The 12,855-nt window shown below is 39.8% G+C and overlaps 1 protein-coding gene across 1 annotated transcript in view; it reads right to left on the reverse strand.

Annotated features, from left to right (window-relative positions):
- The window catches only part of SLC27A2 (solute carrier family 27 member 2), a 70,070-nt gene that overhangs the window by 20,189 nt on the left and 37,026 nt on the right, over positions 1-12,855 (reverse strand). Inside the window, exons 6-8 of the mRNA XM_029575078.1 lie at positions 10,123-10,213; positions 9,359-9,557; positions 487-584 (exon numbers count right to left, since the gene is read on the reverse strand). Coding sequence (XP_029430938.1) covers positions 487-584; positions 9,359-9,557; positions 10,123-10,213 — 388 coding nt within the window. The remainder of the gene's footprint in view (positions 1-486; positions 585-9,358; positions 9,558-10,122; positions 10,214-12,855) is intronic.

Consider the following 12,855-nt stretch of genomic DNA (forward strand, 5'->3'; position numbering starts at 1 on the left):
ACACTTCTAAACATATCTTCCGAAAGGAGTGCTTTCAACGGTTTAAGCATTTTTAGTTTATAAAACGACACCTTTGCCAGATGTCTTATGTGAGCCTTTAGCGTCATTCCTGAATAGACAATAACCCCCAGGTTTCTAACTTCATTTTGAATAGGCAGTAACCCAACACCATAAGATATTTTCATCACCCCCATCCTTTGGGGGCCGCTTACCCACCCATAAAATCTTAGTCTTTCGCAGGTTCAACACAAGGCCATTATTTGCCATCCAGTTGGGAATTTTAGTCAAGCAACTCCAAAAATGGGCAGCTGGTAAGTTTTGCCCCACCCCCCATCACTTGGCAACAAACATTAAACAAAACTGGTGATATGACAATCCTTTTGGCACCCTCCCTAAGGTCATATGTAACTCTGAATTTGATCCTACGGATTTTAACAAGCTCATCTTATTCCCTAGTTTCCAGACTTTATAATGCTTTACTCATACTTGGTACAAGAACGCCATACACATTAACTTCTTGGACAAAATCCATCAATCCCAGAACATCTGCAACTTCTGTCGTAGCTACGTTTTCTCCTTTCCATCTGAAAAACAAAACCCAAGAAAAGGTAGTAAGGCGAGGGGACACAAACTTCTCATTCTGAAATATATCAGCTTTCCAACCATTTTTTGCTTAATCTTAAACGTTTAGTACCGTAACGCAGGTTTATTCCATCAATTTCCATCCCACATATCTACAGGCAAAACAAATGAATGGCCGATGTTTGCAGAACGACTGTCAGGAATTGATATCATTCTGAAGAAGCATTTTCAGTATCATGGCCTTAACTCTTCTGTGTTATACTGGACTGGACCTCTTACACAGAAGGCTCTTGCATAAATGATGACCTGATACTTAGCAAGATTTTTTTGTGCAAATGAGAAAGAGAACTTCTGAGAGATGACACCGACTGCTGCCTGGATTTTAAAACCTGGGGTTTTCAATTTGAGAAACAAATCAGGATAACATGTAAGCTTACTGATGGGGAGGAACTGGGAGGGTTTCATCTCAATGTACAAGGATCTTAATTTCAGCTTCTTATTTTCATTTTTTTTGTGCCAGGAATTTATCAGTGTTTATTGCAACAAAAGCAGTAGAAAATCTCTGGAAAAAAGATTCTTCATATTTCTGGTTAAATTTCAGAATTTATTTTGGCAGACAGAAGTATGAAATGATGCACAGCTTCTGTTAAGTACTGGAGGGAAACGAGGGCTGGGGGTCGTACTGACGTCTAAGGGTGGACGACTTGGTACTGATGGAGAGCAGCCTGGGCCAGTCATCAATTCAGCAAGTATAAGATCAGAATATATTTGTACAGAGACAAAAATTATCAAACCAATAATATAATAATAATAATATCCCCTATATCTGCAGAGTACCAACTGGCAGTGTTGATGCCACGAACTAAAATATAAAACGTATCTCCATTTGTGCATGGATATGTGCGTGTATGGGTGCATGCGTGCTCATTTTAAAATTAATCTGTCAGACTTGGCTGAACTGAGTTTTAATTTGTTTTCCATCAACTCAGCTAGAAATTGCATTTAGACATTTATTCAAATTCCCTACTGAATCTATAGGGTTTTTCTCACAACGGAAAATAAATCTAGATGTCAACTGCATACAGATGAAATTTCAACCCAAAATTTCTGATGATATCTCCCAGAGAAATAACTATTAAATAATATTGGCAAAAGGGTTGAACCCTGCAATACTCCACAAGCTAATGGCCAGGGTTTTGACATACAACCACATATTCTCCCCAATAGGAATGACTCAAACTATTTGATAGCTGTTCCTCCAATACCTCAGTCACTCATTCTCTCCAACAAAATTTTTTTTTTTAAATATAATCAAATACCAAACCAAGATCTAGGACAATTAGTAAGGATGAGCACTTCTGATCTAAATTACATAGTAGGTATTTCATCAGGTCTACCAACATAGTTTCAATGCTATGACTAACTAGAAGCCTAACTCAGGGGTACTCAAACCAGTCCTACGGACACCCCCCATCCCCCCAGCAGTAGGGTTTTCAGGATATCCCTAATGATTATGCATGAGATTTGTTTGCATGTACTACCTCCTGTGTATGCAAATATTTCTCATTCATATTCATTAGGGATATCCTGAAAACTCAACTGCTGGGGGGGGGCATAGGACTGGTTTGAGCACCCTTGGCCTAAATGACAGAGATCCAGGCTGTTGTAATAGACTAAACAATGTTTGTAATTGACTATGCACTATTTGTTTAACCATTTTAACTAAAAATGGAATGTTGAAAAGTGGTCTGTCATTTTCAAATAACTCCTGGTTCAGAAGACTTTTTAAAAAATGGGGCAGATTTCTAAGTACTCCCAGGCTTAAGGCTGGCTGGAATAACGTCTTCACTCCAGGAAGCATTCATAATCTGGGTTTCCCACCCTATCAAATTCTGATTTGGCTTTTTACCAGCTAAGATGGGCATGGATCCAAAGGGATCACAGTACTTTACACTTCATCCTCTCATACTAACTGGAAGCTGTCCATAGTCTTGGAATAAATAACCTTAGTGGATCCAAGTGAATTATTATTCTTTCCTTCCATTTCCATTCAGCCACTATCTGTTCTAGTTATCACATTACAAAGCTTCATTCTTGTGGCAAGAACCTACTTTGGATTTATACTTAGAAAAACTAAGTCTGCTGCCCTTCATAATTTCATCTGTTTGCTGCCCTCTTCAGGGCTGAAAACACTATATCACTGACTCAGTCTGTCTCTCCGGTAGGGCACGATAATCACCCATAAAAGATACCTGATCGACTTTAAATCTGGAGCCAAGGCAGACAATGGTCCTGCAACTTACACTATTGCAGATGGGCAGTATCGGATTAGCGGTACCAACCAGGGGCGGATTGGCCTATTGGGGGATTGGGCATCCCCCGGTGGGCCGGTTGCACTAGTCATGTGGTCTGCCGAGCGCGGCCGTGACAGAGCCGCGCTCGGCAGACCACGTGGTATCTCCTGGGCCGGCCTGGGCGGCAAATCCCCGGGCCGGTCTTCATCAGGAATCTGCCGCTGGTACCAAGGTAATAAAATAAAATGTTAGCATGCTGAAAATTAATGAGTGGGCAGGATTTTCATACACTGTTACTCCTACAACCTTGCCTGTTAAATATTATATAATAATGTTGGTATCTGCCGTATCCCTGTTCCAAAGACTGCCATTGGGCACGGTTATAATGGTTACCTGTCAGATGTGGATCTGAACATATTCCTTGCCAAAAAAAAAAAAAAAAAAGAGTCCTATAATTCATTGTTACTATCAGGACATAAAAACACATTTTATTAAAGAATTTCTCTACATACATGACTTTCTTGTACTGAGAAGCAAAACAAGGCTAAAACATACACAGATGTGCTTTAGAAGCTGGGAAAAAGCTTGCTCTTGTATGGACATGCAAGTTCAAATTTATTATTAAACTGATGAATATTGAATTATTTTATTTATTTTGAATTTACCTACCTTTCCATAAAGCTCAAGGTGGTGTACAGTATCAGACAGAAAATATCAAATAAAACATAATACCAGCAGACCTAACATAAAACATTTATAACTACTAAGCTTGTTCCACAATATACAAAACATCAAATAAATAAAATAAAATCAAACAACCAAATAGATTCTCCTAGGATGCTGAGCTGTGAGATAATAAGCCCCAAACCATAAATGGAATAATATTTAAAAGATGTAAAGCTATGTAAAAATAAAAATGTAACTAAACTGCATCAAAATAGACCTTCATTTCACAAAACCCATCCCGAAATAATCTAGGTACAACTAATAAAAAGCAGGTAATGCTAAAATCCGACAGCTGTTAATCTACCAAAATCAGACAGCAAGCCACTGTAAGTCTCATAGCATTGGGTTTATGTGCTCTTGAAATTCACAATCACTTATTATTTAGGCCGCAATATTTTGTGCTGTTTGTAACTTTTGTAAACTTTATATCAGAAGGCCAATAAATATCGTATTGCAATAATCCAGTTGGCTCAAAACCAGAGCATGCATGCACCTGACAGGTAAGACTTTAACTGACTGGCTAGTCTAACTTTCCGAATTGCCGTTTTAGTTAACACAGGAATATGATCCTCCGTGTTGAGCGCTGCACCTAAATCCACACCCAGATTTTTCACTTATGATTTTAGGGGAATGACAGCACCATCCAGGCATGGTTTAATGCTAAACCTCCGAGCTTCTGATCTGCTAACACACACAATAACAACAATTCTGTATCTATAGCAGCGGCGACAGTTTGGTAGCCACAGAAGCAAAAGGGGTGTACTCATTTTGTTTTTCATCGCTCTCTCTCCTGAGCACCCTTTAAATCATGTTGGAGCCTCTCCCGGGACTGATTTTCAGGCCAGTGATTCTATTCAATGCACTAACAAATCCCATCACGTCAGATCCAGTGGTTTTACCCCTGGCTTTCTGTTTCTAAAGAGCAATGTTTTTTTCATGAAACATGAAGCCAAAATCCCTGGTTTCAACAACACAGATCACTTTCTGCTACTAACAGGTGAACTAAAATAATAGCTGGAAAATACTACAATTTACTTGGGATTCAGTTCATCATGGGAAAATCTGAAAAGCAGCTGTTACAAACACAGGTATTCAGGAATTGTTCAGCAGTTAAAGAAAACATCTAGCATGGGTAGAAAAGTGATATGCTATGCTGCTGAACATCCCCATATCTGGAGTTATTTAGCTAACTTAGTTATAACTTAGTTATATCTAACTAAGTTAGACCTGTTCTATGGCTCTGACTTATCTGATTAACTTAACCAGATAAGTACAAATATCACTACTTATCCTGCTAAATTAGCCGGATAAGGCTCGCTGCCCCAATCTACCCAGTGGATATCCGGCTAACTACTTAGCTGGATAAGTGGCTTATCCTGTGTGGCCAGATATTCAGTGGCTGCCACTTAGCCAGATAACTAGCACTGAATATTGGCTCTATTAAATACAGTACCTACAGAGAAAGGCAGAAAGCAGCAGACAATAGGAAGTCTTCCAGACAACAAACAGTAACATAAATCAGAACATCTGATTGCTAATAACACTTTGGGCATTCTTATTGTTCTAAGAGTTGAATGCCAATATCCACTCTCACTAACAGTAACACACAGCAAATAGAACAGAGCTGACACATGAGGGCGCAATACCAGACCGGGTGCTTACAGATGGGAGAGTGTTTCTGATGTCTTATTGGGGGATCACCTGGCATCAGTGATCACTGGATGGTGTGTTTCAGTAATAGAGTGCAGTAAATAAAAAGGTAAAAGGAAACCGAGGCCACTGTGGTTTTCTGAAGAGGTGGCTGAAAAGGTAAGGGGAAAAAGCTTAGCAATCTCAATAATATCCGGAGAGCTAAGAGAAGCCTGGAAAGGAGTTAGGAGAGTGAAGAGGCAAATGGAAGAAAAAATAGCTAATATGGTAAAATAGGGAGAGAAGACTTTCTTTAGATGTTAACGACAGGAGGAAATGCAAAAAGGGATCGTAAGAGTCAAAGATGAAGGGCGCGGGAAAATGTACAATGAGATGAGGAAAAAGTGGAATTGTTGAACCAATATTTCTGTTCAGTGTTCACAGAGGATGGGCTTGCAGTAAGATTTACAGAAATTGCCACAAATAGGAATGGAAGTGGGATAGGCCTCACACAATTGTCACGCGATATCTCTGATGAGCGGCGGTATATAAAAAACTTTAAATAAATAAATTGTCAGAAGACAAACTAAAAGTAGATAAAGCAATGGGGCCAGACAGGAGACATCTGAGGGTATTAAGGGATCTTAGGGAAATTCTGGAAACTCTAGCCATCTGAGTTTTTCAACATTACTTTGGAGTAAGGAGTGGTTACAAAAGACAGGAGACATGCAGAGGTCATTCCTCGTCACAAAAGCAGAAGAGAGTCTGACCTCAGTAGTGAGTGACGTAATGGAATCGCTGCTGAAACAGCGGATAGCACTGTTTTTGGAATACAGTGGGTTACAGAATCTAAGGCAGCATGGCCTTACTAGAAGGGTAGGTCTTTTAATTTCTTCAATTTCTTTGACTGGGTGAGCAGAGAGTTAGATCAGGACAGAGCACTAGATGTAGAGTCCTTGGATTTCAACAAACCCTTTGACACCATTCCACATAGGTGACTTATTAACAAACCGTGTGTCCTAAGTGACTGAATGGATTACAAAGTGGTTGAGTGGGAGGGGTCAAAGGGTACCGGTGACTGGAGTTCACACTAAGACATGACGACGTGCCGCAGGGATCAGTCTTTGGTCTGCTTCTGTTTAACATGTTTGTCAGTGATACTGCAGAAGAGCTATTGGGAAAGGATTATCTTTTTGCAGATATCATCAAAATCTGCAACAGGGCAGATGCACTGGAAAGTGTGGAAACATAAGGCAGGATCCAGTGAAGCTTGAGGAATGACCAGGCAACTAAGATTTAATGCTTGAAACTGTTGCGTTAGAGGTGGATTCTTGGGCTGAGGCGCAATCTGTGGCAAGGGCCCACGGGTCCCCACCATCAGCAGGTGGAGTGGGCTGAAGCTAGAGGACACTGGAGCTTCACCTATACCAGCCCGCGTTCCCCTCGGGTTGAGCCTTTGGGTGCCAGGGCCAGCAGGACTTAGGTGAGCCTTGAGATAGAACAATGCTAGGAGATAGTTTAGCAGCCAGCAGATGGCATAGCTCTATCCAGGACGGGTTGCCCATTAGTGCGCACTAAGCCAAAAAATGATTTTTCACGAAAATTCGGGGGAAATGCGATCGTTTATTGATTTTACCGATATATGACAAATTAAGAAATATCGTACGATATTTTAATTCGTCATAAAAACAATGCACATACCTAATGAGGACAGACTTAGATCTAAGCAAGTACACACTGGAGGAAAGGAGGGAAAGGGGAGATATGATAGAGGCATTTAAAATAGCTCAAGGTTTTCATGCATAGGAGGTGGGCTTCTTTCTAGGGAAAGGAGGCTCTAGAACGAGAAGTCATGGCTCTTTTGGATTACCGCATCCCAGATGTGTCTCTGCACTTCTTGATGTTGAATCCCAGCCGCCAAGTCTTAGACCACTCTTCAAACTTTCTTAAATCACTTTTCATTCTCTCTACTGCTTCAGGCGTGTCCACTGTGTTGCAGATCTTAGTATCATCCACAAATAGGCAAACTTCACCTTCATTCCTTTCTGCAATGTCGCTCACAAAGACAATGAACCAGAACTGGTCCCAATATCGATCCCTCTGGCACTCCACTTAACACTGTTCACTCTTCTGAGTAGGTTCCATTTACCATTTTATGCTATCTCTTGTCAGTCAACCAGATTGTAATCCACTCCACCACCTTGGCACCAACTCCCAAGCTTCTCATTTTATTCACGAGCCTTCTATATGGGACTGTATCAAAAGCTTTGCTGAAATCCATAAATAGTATTAATTTATTTACCGCGGTGTATGCAAGTTTACTATGCATGAGTGGGCTATGTTATTGCAAACGGGCCCTGTGTGCCTTAAAGAGCAGAAAATCCAGAAATGCTGATGGATCAGTTCTGTATGTTTCAAAGAGTTTTGCTTGTTTTTGCATGCATAGGCCTCTGTCTGCAAAAACATTTTCAGCTTAGCACATCTACTTCACGATACATTAAGCTTTTCTGAAAGCCGTAGTCCTAGCACAAATTGTTCAATATATATTTGAGGAGATAGAAGGGAAACCGTCTGTGGATGACACTAAGATCTGCAAAAGAGTTGACACAACTGAGGGAGCAGACAGTATGAGAAGCAATTTCCAGAAAGCCTAAGGAGTGGTGAATTGTGTGGCAGCTACGTTTCAATATAAAGAAATGAAAAGGTTACGAATCTGGGGTGCAGAAACCTGAGAGCGGAAAACAATGGGGAAAGATACTGATGGCCACTCAACAGGAACGAGTCCTCTTGGGTGATTACATCAGATGATTAAAGGATAGCAAAACAGTGCAAAAAGACGATTTCTAAAGCTGGAGGGATGCAAAGTTACACAGGGAAAAAGAAAGCAAGTGCTTAGCACCTGCAGGATAGTGTCCAGTTCTGGAGGCCAGACCTCCAGAAGATCATAGAATAGAGGTGGTCCAGAGAAGGGCGATCAAAGTGGCACTGGGTCAGCACCAAAAGTCCTGTATTATATATTACTATCGGTCCTTCATCAGGGCAGAAAAACATGTGTTCACATGAAAGAAGGCAATATCACGCTCATCGAGTTACATCGCAAATGGGTTAGGACAGTGATTCTCAAACCTGTCCTATTAATCTCTCAGTCAGTTCCGCTTTCAGGATATCCACAATGAAAATGCATTAGATCCAGTATATGCAAATGTATCTCATACATATTCATTGAGGACATCCTGAAAACAGGACTGGCTGTTGGGTCAATAGGTCAGGTTAAGGAACGGGCACAGGAAGAGTCACACTCTGCTGATAATCTACTATCTGACAAGTCATGGAGGCAGAAAGTTCCCAGCTAGTGATGTGCAAGGAAATACATTTTTATTTTTATTATATTTCAAGTTTTGGTTCTTTTAATATTTTCTTTTCTTTTGCTGAGCCAAAATAAAGCCAAAGGAAATGGTCCCTCCTCCCTGCCAACCACGCTTACCACTTCCATGGGTCTCGGGGAAAGAAAGGTCAGGAGTGAACCTCGATTGCTCCTGCCTCGCCAGCTGTGCCAATTTTGTTATATGGCCGTATGCTGTAGAGTTGGAAAACAAAATGGCACTGGTGCCAGTTTCAACCTGGAGGGGCAGGGCAGCAGCGACCTGGGGGTCAAGTTGGCCCCTTTCTTCATCGGAGACCCCAGCTGAAGGGCACGTGCGGTAGCATTTTGCATCTTTGCATTTTTTTTTTTCCATTGACTTTCTCACAAAAGTCAACCGAAAACACGAATTTCAGGGGTTTTTGTTTTTTAAACAAAACAAGATGCAGGCGTTTCATCTCATTTTTTTTTTCATTTTGTTTAAAACAAATGCACAGCCGCATTCTCAGGTTTTTACCGCTGCCACCCTGACTCGCAAACCGGCGTCCAAATCAAGGCAGAATATCACTCAAGTCTCTGCTGCAATACTGATGTGAAAAGGTGACGCAGGATAATGGCCCAGACCAGCCCCATTTTCCCAGCATCTTTCCTCGTTGCGTCACTGAGTAAAGCTTTCGGTAAAGGGGGCTCTCTGGGTGCTGCTTTCATTAAAAACAAGAGCTAGAGGAACTGCGGAGGATGTGCATAAGCGTGCTACTCAACCAACCGGAAGGTGTCGCCGACTCTATCATGAAAGTAAAGGAAATTGTTGTGGTCAAGCGTTAAGAGATCACCGCTGTTGAAGTACAGATCTCCTTTCTGGAAGACATCTCTCAGCTTCTTCCTTTCGGTCTGTTTCTGGTCCCCCGCATAACCGCTGAATGGAGACAAGTCAGATATTTTGACAACCAACAGTCCTGCTTCACCTACAAAGAAAAACAACTCTCTCTCCATCACTTGCGGTAACAAAGAATACATAAATGTATTTATTTATTTAACTCTTTTCTATACCGATCTTCATGGTTAGAACCATATCAGATCGGTTTACACAGATTTTAAAGATCATATGAATCAGGTTCCATTTCCTGGAGCTGGATTATAATTCCTGATTTACTTAATTTATTTCCATTTTATTTTCATTTTACGTTTTGAGAAACAGAAATGTGAAAGTAAAAACCAAATGGAATAGTTTAAATGAAAATAAATAAGCCAGACTGCTAAACTATCACTTAAATTAAATATTTTTATACAAGAAAACAGTAAATAATAAACAAAGATAAATAAGAGATGCTAGCAAACACCCAACAAGACCATGTTTCAGCAAATTTCTTGTTACTCAATTTTGGCCTGAAGAAGAGAGCATTAGCGCTCAAAAGCTAAGTCAAGAAATGTATCATTGGTCCAATAAAAAGTCATCAACTTATATACTTTTGTTTTTATTTCTGTGCATATCAGTCAGCATATTAGGCCAGGAAAGTGAAATTACAGTACCTTTCTTAACTTTTATGCAGCGTCCATTTGCATCTCGAGCTGGTTCATCTTTCTCTGTATCATATTTAATAAGATGGTACGGTATCATTTTCTGGGGAAAACACAAGTTGTCAGTTAATGGACAATTTTAGAAGTATGAAAGTTTACACAATTCATGAAGGCCATCATTAACAGTTCACTACCAATTTGCTAATAGGAATTTGCCAAACCTGCTTTTAAAGCTACTTATCAACTTTATAGTAACTGCTTCGTCAAGTAGCCCATTCCAAATGCCAACCGCCGTCTTGTGTGAAAATGTCTTCACAAGCCAATATTTTCAACAGTTTCCCTCAAAATCAGTATGCATGCAAGCCCATTAAATCAATTATATCACTGTACGACTGGTCTGAAAGGTTATCTTTTCATAGATTTCATGTGTGTATGTAAATCCTGTCTCTAAAAAGATGGGCTCCTTCCTACAGTGCATACAAGTGAAGTAGGTATTCTTATAATGAAAGGAAACTTGTATTTCCATGAATGTTTTCTTCATTGTTTTCAATTTTCCAATGAATTTTTAATTTACTCAGAGAGGGCTCTTTGTTAAATTATTTTGATAAAATAAACTATTGCTTCTAGTACACCTTGCCACTCAATCTATCCTCAGGCTGTAGCTGCCTTAGTGATGAGTTGCCATAGTACCATGGAGTATTTGGTACTGAAGCAAGAAAAATAAATACTAGTTGTAGCCGAGTTCAGGATAATTATGGGATAACACTGAAACACAACAAAGTCCATATTTGCAGCTTCCCTGACAATTGCCACAGTTTTGTAGCTTTACCAACAACAATCAGTGGGCAATACTTACTACACGTTTTCCCCATAGACATAAAATGGGTGAAAACCCTTAAGTTTACACATTTTGTTTACACATCACTTTTATCCCACACCATCCACTAAAAGTGGTTCAAGGCGGTTAACAATTGGTATACACTCAGTCATAAAGATTCCAAGATACATAATAATAAAACATGCACAATAAAACAAACATAATAAAAAAATTACGCAAAAGCTTCAATAAAATAGCAAATGGATTCAAATTTTAAGTATTTACAAAATCTAAACTGGTCTAGTCAGAATTTGCTTTGCTAGTAAACTGCACAGAATGCATCTGGTCCAATACAAGCCAGGTAGGATCATCCGAAAGCATATGCACTGTGGTTTATTCATGCCTCATCAGGATAATCATATATTAGGTTTTATAAAACTGTATGTTATATCATGCTATAGGAGTGCATATCATGGCATTGGTAGCCCTGAATAGTAGATGATGCAGAGATTTTGGAACATTTTATTCTTGCAAGATAGATTCTGAATTTCTGATATTAAATGGTTTAAAAATAAAGTACCTGAGTACTTAACCAATGTTATTTTATGTCGTTATGTTTATTTTATTGTATTTAATATTATAAGGTGAATTTTCAAAAAAAGTGTATGCAAGTGTGTGCTATTTTAAAAACTGCAACATATGTGCATAAATTGGCTACCGTGAATGTAAAAAAAAAAAAAAGGAGTGTGGGCCAGGGATGTTCGGGGGGGGGGGGGGGGGGGGGGACCAACAATTCCTGTGAATAAGTTGCTATTAATCATATCTAATAGGCAACCGCTCCCAGACATCCCACCTGCATACTCTTCCACCTCTTTCCCATCGCACATTCGCAACTTAGGTGTCCTTATTGATAATCATCTTACCTTTAAACCTTTCATTAAATCCATCATAAAGGAATGCTACTTTAAGCTACAAACCATAAAAAAACTCAGACCACTGCTACACTTCTCTGACTTCCATACTGTACTCCAGTCTATCATTTTGTCTAAACTAGACTACTGTAACGCCCTCTTTCTTGGCATCCCCGCAACACACACCAAGCCGTTACAACTTTTACAAAACGCTGCCGCTAGGATACTAACAAATTCTAAAAAAAGAGACCATATCACTCCCACACTTATCGAACTTCATTGGCTCCCAATACACTCTCGAATTCTTTATAAAGCTCTCTCCATCATACACAAAAGTCTGTTAAACTCCAACCTCAATTGGATCAACCCCCCCCTCCTCCCCCATACCTCGAATAGACCCACCCGCCCAGCCCTCCAAGGAACACTACGAGCCCAATCCATTAAATCTTTCAAACTCTCCTCCACTATAAGCAGAGCTTTCTCTCTCGCCGGCCCCACCATATGGAACTCCCTGCCTCATGATATACGTCTGGAGACATATACACCCACTTTCAAAAAAAAAACTGAAAACCTGGCTCTTCCAGCAAGCCTACCCCATGTCACCCCCCATTACATAATTCTCCCCTGCTTTTTTTCCTTCGATCTATGACCAAGAATAGCCATTATGACTAAGAATATATGACTAAGAATTGCCTTTATGCCCGCTGATTTTGTACTGTGTACTTTGCTATTTATGTTCATAGCTATGTTTATAGTTTTTTTTGTTGTATCTATTTATTGATTTATCGACTATGCGTTGCCTAGTCAGTATTATCCACTCTCCCTGTTTTAGTCTATTTTTCGGTTTCATGTAAGGGCTCCGCCCAAAATTTAATTTTGTATTTATCTGTTATTTTTCTGTTATATGTAAGGGCTCTGCCCAATAGTTTCTTGTTCTTTGTGAACCGATGAGATGTGCAAACGGATATCGGTATAGAAGAGACTTTAAATAAATAAATAAAAATAAATATTTTACAA

This window comes from Rhinatrema bivittatum, chromosome 13 (genome assembly GCF_901001135.1).
Source record: "Rhinatrema bivittatum chromosome 13, aRhiBiv1.1, whole genome shotgun sequence".
NCBI classification, from domain to species: Eukaryota; Metazoa; Chordata; class Amphibia; order Gymnophiona; family Rhinatrematidae; genus Rhinatrema; species Rhinatrema bivittatum.